This window comes from Coccinella septempunctata, chromosome 7 (genome assembly GCF_907165205.1).
Source record: "Coccinella septempunctata chromosome 7, icCocSept1.1, whole genome shotgun sequence".
Lineage (NCBI taxonomy): Eukaryota > Metazoa > Arthropoda > Insecta > Coleoptera > Coccinellidae > Coccinella > Coccinella septempunctata.
This window is the reverse complement of record NC_058195.1, coordinates 7657192-7666821: the sequence shown is the minus strand read 5'-3', so window position 1 is coordinate 7666821 and position 9630 is coordinate 7657192. Positions and strand designations below refer to the sequence as shown.

The 9630-nt window shown below is 37.7% G+C and overlaps 2 protein-coding genes and 1 long non-coding RNA gene across 3 annotated transcripts in view; 2 read left to right on the top strand and 1 right to left on the bottom strand.

The window, feature by feature from the left end:
- LOC123317498 overlaps positions 1-9630 on the top strand; it is a 48402-nt gene that overhangs the window by 33928 nt on the left and 4844 nt on the right. The window lies entirely within an intron of this gene.
- Positions 3215-6664, bottom strand: LOC123317483 (SET and MYND domain-containing protein 4). The gene is made up of 8 exons (XM_044904055.1): positions 6421-6664; positions 5712-6282; positions 5412-5616; positions 4965-5314; positions 4689-4890; positions 4315-4533; positions 3555-3767; positions 3215-3359 (listed from the first exon to the last, which is right to left on the bottom strand). Exons 1-8 carry the CDS (start codon positions 6613-6615, stop codon positions 3257-3259), a joined length of 2058 nt encoding a protein of 685 aa, XP_044759990.1. The 5' UTR covers positions 6616-6664; the 3' UTR covers positions 3215-3256.
- On the top strand, positions 6941-9576 carry LOC123317485 (F-box/LRR-repeat protein 4). The gene is made up of 10 exons (XM_044904057.1): positions 6941-7202; positions 7258-7361; positions 7420-7810; positions 7930-8055; positions 8108-8232; positions 8361-8470; positions 8526-8693; positions 8768-8996; positions 9155-9350; positions 9403-9576. Exons 1-10 carry the CDS (start codon positions 7038-7040, stop codon positions 9463-9465), a joined length of 1677 nt encoding a protein of 558 aa, XP_044759992.1. The 5' UTR covers positions 6941-7037; the 3' UTR covers positions 9466-9576.

Below are 9630 nucleotides of genomic sequence, written 5' to 3'. Positions count from 1 at the left end.
ACCTCTTACAGGCATACTCATGTCAGCAATTATCGAGACACCTATGGCCAAAATATTGAACAGTAAAGGCGCTAACACACAGCCTTGTTTTATTCCAGAGTTGGTTAAGAAATGGTCGGTTGTAGAGCCATTATGCTGTATTCTAGCGGTGTTGTTGGTATGAAGGCTTTTACACACTGTAAGAATTTTTCGGGTATTCCAAGGCGCCGCACTGGGATTCAGGTAAAAGCTTTTCTAAGAGTGGAATCAGACGATTAGCCATAATCTTAGAGAGAATTTTACCGGCCACACTAAGCAACTATAATATTGTTGCAATTTGACGTATCGCCTTTGTTGTAATAGAGGTTGATAACTGAAGCGTCTCTGAAGTCTTGTGGCACATCCCCCTGTTCCCAGATCTTGCGGAATTGTGTTTGGAGACTATTGACAAAGTCTTCATCCAGGGCTTTGAATATCTCCGCAGGAATGTCGTCTAGATCTGGTGACTTAATATTTTTCATATTTTTTATCGCACTTATGATTTCCGATATTGCGATTGCGTCATCAAGCAATGTCATCGGATTATACGCGGGGAGCGGGTCTAAAATGGATAAATCCGAGTCGTTATTTTGATTCAAGACCTGTGAGTAATGCTTCTTCCATCTTTCGAGGATTTCAGTTAGGACAGCTCCATGAGTTCCACCAGGCTTTTTGATGCATTTTTTTCGGCGACCCTTAACTGGCGGTATGGGGTTCGAAGCTGCAGGTGGAAATAAATATTTTGCCGGAGGAGGTAGGAAAAATTTGGTTTCATGTATAAGGTGGGCAGAATTCGTTGTCTACTGGGGGATCTCGAAAACTATAGCTTCCCGAGAGGAAGCCTTTGATTTACCACTGTTGCAGCTGTTTTGAGATGTAACCATAGGGACGCACGGAATAAATATTCTTAAAGGTGGTTTTATAGTGAAACCACTAGGAATGAAAGGGTTAAGAATTGTCAACGACCACATAGAAATGCATGGCATTAACTGAATAGATTGGACCGATGCCTCTTCAGACCAAAATTGCATCGAACATGTATGGTCGGCAATATTACAGCAATAACACCGTCTACATGACCCACCGCAGACGTTACAACAGCTCACCAATGCTTTGACGGGCGCTTGGCAAAACATTCGCCGAACTTTTATTGATAACCTCATTGACACAATGACGAATGAAGTAAGAGCATTACGAAGAGCCACAGAAGCCCCCTCCCCCAATATTTAACATTGTTTTCAAGGTGTTGGTAACCTTAAACTCACAGACTCCACCAGATGGAACCTCTCGTGTGTGTCCCCCTTTATTCATTAATCTCTGTTCGATTCCGTCCGGACCGATTCTTTGTGCCAAGGCGAAAAGTTGGCCGTGAAGTGAAATTATCGTCTCACGTTGGCTATCAAACTCGAAATAATTGCATCTGAGCTCGTGTTCGAATGCATTGCATTCGGGATTCTGGATCTGGATCATACCAACTAGATTGGTGCAATTAAAATTGACATTTATAAATTTATATACCGGTGCGAATCTGACAATTTTTTTTCTGAGGCTATATAAGGTTGCCCAAACCGTGGATCGCATGTTGAAGGATGAAAAAAATGAATGAATACGAAAAAATCATGTGACAGTACATTGATCGAATTAAATGTATTTCAATGTGATCGGGTTTAAACCACAGGGAAAACCACAACATCTCTTCAATTTCCTCTCTTTGCAAAATACCGGTAGATTCGGGTGATTTGGGACAGTCCTGTAACTTGGGACAATTACCCCCCTTGCAGATTTCTTTGTTTCTTACCATTTATGAGTGAAGGGACAAACTTATAAGATTGTGTAGGGTCTTTTCGGTTAGTTTAACAATTAATTCCTTTTGAGTTTGCCGTGACCAGAGCGTTTGAATTGACAGGAAAAATTAACGAATTCAGGAGAGTAAAAGCGCGTTTTTTATGGCCCTTATACTTTCTAGTGTCCTGTACATGTGTTTCACTTTGTGCATGTGTAATTTTTTTTCTGGATACGTGGGATATTGGGATATAAGATATGTTCAAACAAGGTTGTTCACAAATCAAACGGCAACACGGATCTCATTCATTTATTTTGTTGTTTTATAGGGTGACTTGGGACAATGCCGAATAGATACAATTGGCAGCAGGAAATATGCCGATTTTTCGCAGGATATTATTATTTACGTTATTTCCACAAAGAAATCGCCAAAGAATGAAAAAAATCAAAGTTCCCTTGTTTTGTTTAGTATTTTTACATTTGAGTTGCAATATATTTACTTTCGCTGTCATAGGGGTTCATCATTTAATTTCCTTACCGAATTTCAACTATATAATCACATTTAAAACTATACCCCGTCCCAAGTCACCTATTTCATTTGAGAGTTGAGAAATCAATAGATTTTAACTTGTGTCCCAAGCCTCCCAAATCGGTGGGTGACTTTGGACAAGTATATTTTATTTTTTTCAAAATGTATATCGGAATTCTGAAGCATGGTATATATATCCTAATCAATAGCCTGAGTCATTGAGCATATTCGAACCTCTTTTTCAGATAAAAATAGGTCACCGTTTTGAAAATATAACAAGTTGAATTCAACAATCGTCCCAAATCACCCGAATATACGGTACTGAATTACGGAGAAACCCGAGAGTCAACAAAATATTTTATTAATTTGGCGTTTTGAATTCGCCTTTTGAATGTTTATGTTTCGCGAAAATTTCGATACCAAATCAAACAACAGTGGGGAAGTTTAAACTCATTGTCACGTTGTTAAATGGGTCACTAGAATGGAATAGAGGTTTTGATGTTGTCATTCATAGGTGACACTCCCATTGGGGGAATGAAAGCACTATATAATTATCGCGATGAGAGTGAACTGATTGTGGTGTATTTCATAATCGCTCTTGGAATGAGGTGTGTTTAAAACCCTCGTATTATGTCGAAAGGAAGGTAAGATAACATCTCTATGTTTAGGCGTAAAATCGATTTGATGACTAGATAATAACACGAATCAGAAATGAGCTCGAAATTATATCCATCGTAGTGCATTGCTATAATGCCCCATCTTTCTGCTCAAAAAGATAAATAGTTTTCACCGAAAATATTCATTCTATTTACAAATTTCAACTAATCTATTTTCGTAAGGATTTTAATCCAGTTGTTGGATAAGGGAAAAATAAACACCACGAGATCTAGATTGAGCTTTTATTTCCGTTTTTCCAATACAACATTCTCATTTCTTGGAGGGAACTTGGAAAGTATTTCCCCGATCCGCATAGCATGCTCTTAAGGTTTCCTCCGCTAGATGAGTTTCTTTATGGGGTGGTGCTGCTATCCTGGAAATATGAGCAGAAATTATATTCCTTGTATAATTTTACGCGTATTATTAATTCGAAGTGTGGAATTTCAGATGGAGAAGTGGTGCACATTTACCCTGAAATTTTTTCAATAAATGATGTTGAACTTCTTTGCTGTTCAAATTAAGTCACTTCTGAAGGGAAAACAGGAGGCTTTTAAAACTTGAAACTTACTCATGAAAAGTGTCGAGAGCTCTTGTCAATATTTGTATACTGTCGTCTGGCTGCATCTCGTGCATTTTTTCTAGGGCTAGGTGATATTGGTCCAAGCAATCCTTCAATTTTTTTTTGATACCTTCAACTTTCACTACATCATTACATTGCGAACATTTCTTCTCCGTTTCATTCATTGTAGATAATATGTTGTCACAGTTTTTGTTCGGACACCTGTAATGGTATAATGTTTGGTAGAATATTAAATGCAGAAACTGAAAGACAAAATTTAGAAATTTCATGAATATGAAGTGTAGAATGTATTTTGAAAGGTGAGGCTTTTTTTAAACAGAAGGTAGAACTGGTCAAAATAAAGAGTTTCACCAAAAATAATCTAACAAAACTTTTGAAATGACAAAGTAGAAAACGAATTAAAAATGACTGGAATAAATCCTAATACGACCCTAGAATTATTTATTATCTGAACAATCGCAAAGCAATGGAAAAAACTTATCTCTTATCAACCATATGGTTTTGTTTAGGTTTAGGATATTGAAACGTTGCATGGATTTTTACGTGTAGGAATGACAATGGAAACTTAGGATCGCCGAATTTTTCTCATGATTTAGTAAGTTAACGATTTTATGAAGTAGCTCATTTCGAAACCAACTGACAGAAAAATACTTAGGACTGAGTGTAGAAAAATAGAATATTGATTCAAAGTGTCACAAAAAAAATTCCCTTTGTTTTATTTGGTGAAAAACTGGTTATATTTAACTACCTTAAACGTACTGTTGTGTCTTCTTTCTCCAAGGTGAACAAAGGCCAATTCTGGACGCATGCGGGACATTGACAATCGAACCAGTACCTGGAGATGAGAAAATTTTTCCTAGCTGCTAGATGCTTCTTCGTGAAAACTGGTCCATAGTTTTCAGCCACCAGCTCTCCATCGTTCAGAGGTCTTATCGCGTTAACGACTATGTTCTTCCCAACGAAGTATCTGAAACACAGGGGCTTTTTAGTTAAGCATGAACCAGAGCGGTCAACCATCCAGGTACTCGACTCAAACGAAGCTGCTTTGTTGCTTTGGGAATTACAAGATTTTGTCTTTTGTAAGTTGAAGTTTTTACAGATGGTTGGACGATATATCCCTACCTGGTCACAGAAGGGTAGCATTGATGGTTGAACAGAGCTACAGTGGGGTAAAGTCCTACTCCGATATAGTTTATTTTCGCCCCTTTGAAACGGTGCGTGCTGGGGTGGATTTTCTCGTATATTTCGTGGGCGTTAAACTGCAGCATTTGCAGATTGAAAAGCAGCATTTCCCCCACCGTTGTCTCGGTCTCGTTCGGTACGACTGAAACAAATTTTCATTGCGATGTTCCAATGTCCAATAGTCGAATAATTAAGTCTCTTCTCATTTCAACTCACCAGAACCATTTTCGTCGTTAAAATAGCCGACCTTCTGCAAACATCTCAGAAGAAATGCAGCCATAACTGTCCTTCTGAAGAAGTCTTTAGCTGTCCTCTTCTGTTTGTTCGTACATAAGCTGAAGACGTGTTCTTCTCGTCTGTTTTGGTACAACCTCATGTTTTCCTCAAGCTTCTTCTGCGTTATCATTCTCAGAGCCAAGTGACAGAGAACGCTGACACCAGATCCCAACAGGAGCTCTAGTATCTTACATTCGTACTTATGGTAAGTTTCCAGAGCCTCGTTTCTGCATGTAAGACTGCAGAAAGCCACGTTTGAACAAACTGGACATCCTATAGGAGCCACCAGTCTTGAACATAAGAAAATAGAGATAATTCTTTCGATACAGCTTTAGTAACGGCATTTAATGTCAGTGGTTTCAAATATCTGGCATGCATTCAGCTCACCTCTTGAAGCAGTGCTGACAAAAAGTACCATAAGCTTCTGGTACTAAACAAGCAACGTACGGAGGTTCTACAACAAGTGTTTCCCCCGATTTGATTTTTCCCTTGCATACAATATGTCTGCCCATGATTGGCGTCTCTTTGAGATCTAATGTTTCCACCGCACTAGGAAAAACTTTGCTGGGGGCTCCAGAAAGTTTTGGTTCATCTGAAAGTTGCCCATAGGAAAAGAATGTGTGAAAAAATTCTATACTCATTTTATGATTTGAAAAATGTGTCGATACACGAATAGAGTTTTTATACCTGTTTTTCTCGTGATTTTGTGTTGAAACTTTTCCACTGCCATACTCTGGTTGTGGAATCTCTTCAAGATAACCTCATTGCTTTCGTTCAGCAGTTGCTGAGCCAATCTGAGTGCAACGGTTGCTTTTTGCATTTCGCTCAAAGCCTTATAGCAGATCGCGAGTTTAAAGTACGCGTCCCCCTTCAGGTGTTCTGCAAGGTTCTCTTTGAGGGCCATCTGAATGTCTGCCAGAGCGAAATCGTATTTGTTCATGTCCATCAGTACTCCAGATCTTCCGAAAAGCGCCAAAGACAAGGTGTTGCCCTCATCGATTTTCTTATTTTCACCTGGGAAAGGTAAATTAAGAAAATGAATTGTATTTGTATAGCTGAAAGAGTCTTTATCGATGTAAAACTCACCTGTTAATTGTGACCGTAAAACGGCTTGACTGTAAAAGGCTAATGACTTCACCAAATCATTCTTTTCAAGTAATTCCTCGGCTTCTTTAATCCGAGCAGTGGCTATCTCTGAAGATTTCTTACGGTAAATTTGTTGAACATTCGACAGGACTTCAGTTAGGGCATTTTTCGTCTGCAAAACAAGCAAAATTTTACATTTTTCGAAAATTGGATGTTATTGAGAATTGAATATCATGTAAATAATAGTTAGAGATGGAAAATTTTTAGAATATATTATAAGGAATTCAAATTAACTTCTCTAGATACATACCGGTTCATGCGTGTATAGGCTCCTCAGTTTTTCCCTGTCGTTTTTCAGCTTACCAAAACATTTCTCAATCCAAGTGTTACCAGCAAGTTCGGCTAGGTTATCAGCTAAACTCAAGAAAAACCCCTCGTCGTCTGACTGTAGTGTTTTTTCGCTACACCTCGTAGCATAATTTTGGTCTTGATATATTTGAGACATTTTTGAGAACTTGGCTGTATCAGTTTCAATATTTATTCCAAGACTACGTTACATTAGGAGAAGATAAAAATAGACGAATAGAGTGCACGGACTAAAACAGAAATAGTTTTCTAGTTCAATCAGTGCCTCATACATCCGAGCGGAGAGTATTTCAAAATTAAGTCTAATAAAAACTCTGAAGACTCCAACAATTCCATATTATGCTTGAAATCGAGTAAAACACGAATTTTAAAAAGTGCGCCTGTTGTGAAAAATCCTCATTTTGAAGGAACCTGTAAAATTTTACAGAACCCTGTTCCTCCAGATGGAAAATGAAAAAGCGGCTCGATCAGCTGATTGTCAAATAATAGGTTATGGGTCACATGTCATTTACCGATTAATTGGTAATTTGAAGGAAAACTCTTTCACTCCAAGTAAAAGCTATGAATTTTGGAACTTATACCGCATTAGAACAATTTGCGAGTAGGGTACTGGAAATAACCAACAGGTACAGCAGCTTCAACCACGTATCGTATGATCCTGGAAATTTCTGTGGAAAATGTACAAGGTATCCAGCCTATGGTGACTTCCCAGAAACTTATGCATTGGTAAAATGGGAAATGGTCGTTTTCAGATGCGAATTTTTAATGGTGAATTTTTTAGAGAAAGTATGGCAAATGGTGGAAACTAACCGAAGCAAACTATCAGAAACCTTACAGGGAAACCGATATAGATCCCTTGGGTGTTGAAGACTTTGTAACAGTACGGTAAATGTCTCCTCATTCACCAAGTTGAATAGTTTTCAATCCCATCTGTCATTTTCAGTTTCAACGAACCTGTGATCCCAACAAGGTTATTCATTTATGAGACCTACAGTCCTGGATCCATTGTTCGTATATGGGGTAGACTTGACAAGGGAAGATGGGTTCTGATGTGGGAGGGCAAACCACAGTATTGTACCCCAGTGGCTAGAAAATTCCAGCCGGTTCTTCGCAAACTAAGCTGTTTTATAGATACCATTCGATTAGAACTTAACTGTTCTGGACTGAATCATCATGCATGTTTCGATGCAATTCTGTTGATCGGTTTTTCGGGACCAGGAACTGAATTTCAGATGCAGTGTTTGAAAGCTTTGAATGCCCCCCTGAGGGGTCCCACAACAGATGATGAAGTACGACAAGAAGTTGATCGGGTTAATCATTTCGACAAACTTCCAGTAAGTGTGTGAGGAATGAATAGAATTTAAGGGGAGGAGAATCTCACTATCTAAGAAAATCAGTTACTCTGTTGCAGTTGTTGCAATTCTCCAAAACCAACATGCTATATTTTTTTCAGCCTGAATTGAAACTGTATATTTTCCGATTCCTAGATTTGAAATCGTTGTCAATGTGTGCCTGTGTGAGTTCTGGTTGGAACAAATTAGCGATTGATCCTCTGTTATATCAGAATATCAGTTTCAAGGTAAATGTTTATAGTTTTCTTGGGAGCTTCAGAATATTTGTATTTTTTCTAGGAATATTGGCAGGTTGTAGATTCCAGAGTATTTGATTTTTTGGAAAAAAAGTGTGAGGTTCTTAAAAAACTAGATCTTTCTTGGTGTGGCAGGGATGACCAGAATTTTGCAAGGAAATTATACCAGTGAGTTATAGATGTTTTTATGGACTGAAGTTTATTTTTTGATTTTGTCATCTGTTGATCTTTATGAGAAACTTCTCCGGTTAGAAATAATTGGGAAGTTCAAATTTGTTCTTATTCCTATTTAACAGATTTCTACATTGGTCATGCTACAATTTAACGCATATCTCGTTGGAAAATGCAACATATTTTAACGGCAGTCATTTAACAGCTATCTGTTCTTCGTGTTCTGAACTTGAAGGTAACTGACTTTCCCAACTTTTGTTTCGTATGCTCATTAGTCCATTCCTTCACAGAGTTGAGACTGAAAAATGTTTATATATCTGATCTCATATATGTACATGCGGAAACAGTATGTAAACTTACTAAATTGGTTACTCTAGATTTAGGCTGCACAAATATCTCATCTCACCTACTCATCCCATTGCTGATGACAAATCCCAATCTTACATATTTAAATTTGGGTAAATATTTCAATTTGAAGAATACTACTTGGCACTTGAAGTATCACAAAACGTGAATTTCACTTTCATTTTAGATTTCTGCGAAATAGGTCCCTTGGACGAATTGGTTAGGGTGATATCAGAATACAATACAAAGCTAAGAGGTTTCAGTTGTTGGAAAGGCAGACGGTTGACTGCCAGCAGTGCCAACTTACTGGGGAGATGCCATCAATTGGAAGATCTAGATTTAGGGTGGTGCTTAAATGCATTCCCTGAGGAAGATACTTTGGAGGGTTTGGCAAAAGGATGTAGGGGTCTAAGGAGGTATGGGGATTCTAAGAAACTCAAAATAGGTTAGGTTAGGAAGCTATATTTTCTGGATATTCATGGCTGTCAAAATCTGAGATGTTCTTAAGACTATCATATTAGTTGAGGAAAAATGGATTAGACGGATTATTTCTCATTAACATGATTTATTTCAGACTGATTATATCCGCGTGGAGACCTCTTGTCGATTCAATGTTATTTCCAATAATACAACATTGTACAGGGTTGGAGCAGCTGGATGTGCTTAGTATTACAGGTATTACCCCAGAATTTGTTGAAAGAGCTCTCCTTCGATTGCCTAAGTTGAAACTTTTGGAAGTGAGTTATTGCGACTCCATTTCTTTAAAGCGAGTGAGTTTTTTTTTCGAGTGAAAAAATCAATCCATCTGTTCGATTTTTCCAGGTGCAACAGTGGAGGACCATGTATCCACATGTGACTATACAAAAATGTCTTGAAATAGATTAATTTATAAATTACACTGTGATTATTGTATTTGAGTATTTAATGAAGGGTGAGATTATGAATGTTTGTCTGAATCTATGATGTTTATTAATAAATTGTTATATTTTTATTATATTCAATTAGTTTATTTTTCTTAAACTTTGACGGATTTTCCTTATTATCCGTACT

Excerpts from the sequence above, each read along its gene's own strand:
- LOC123317483 (XM_044904055.1), bottom strand. The coding sequence starts at position 6,615 with ATGTCTCAAATATATCAAGACCAAAATTATGCTACGAGGTGTAGCGAA. Across the intron at positions 6,283-6,420 it reads GCCTATACACGCATGAACCG|ACGAAAAATGCCCTAACTGA; the intron begins GTATGTATCTAG and ends CTTGTTTTGCAG. Across the intron at positions 3,360-3,554 it reads GCTCTCGACACTTTTCATGA|GATAGCAGCACCACCCCATA; the intron begins GTAAGTTTCAAG and ends TCATATTTCCAG.
- LOC123317485 (XM_044904057.1), top strand. The coding sequence starts at position 7,038 with ATGAATTTTGGAACTTATACCGCATTAGAACAATTTGCGAGTAGGGTA. Across the intron at positions 7,811-7,929 it reads ATCATTTCGACAAACTTCCA|CCTGAATTGAAACTGTATAT; the intron begins GTAAGTGTGTGA and ends TATTTTTTTCAG. Across the intron at positions 8,471-8,525 it reads TTCGTGTTCTGAACTTGAAG|AGTTGAGACTGAAAAATGTT; the intron begins GTAACTGACTTT and ends ATTCCTTCACAG.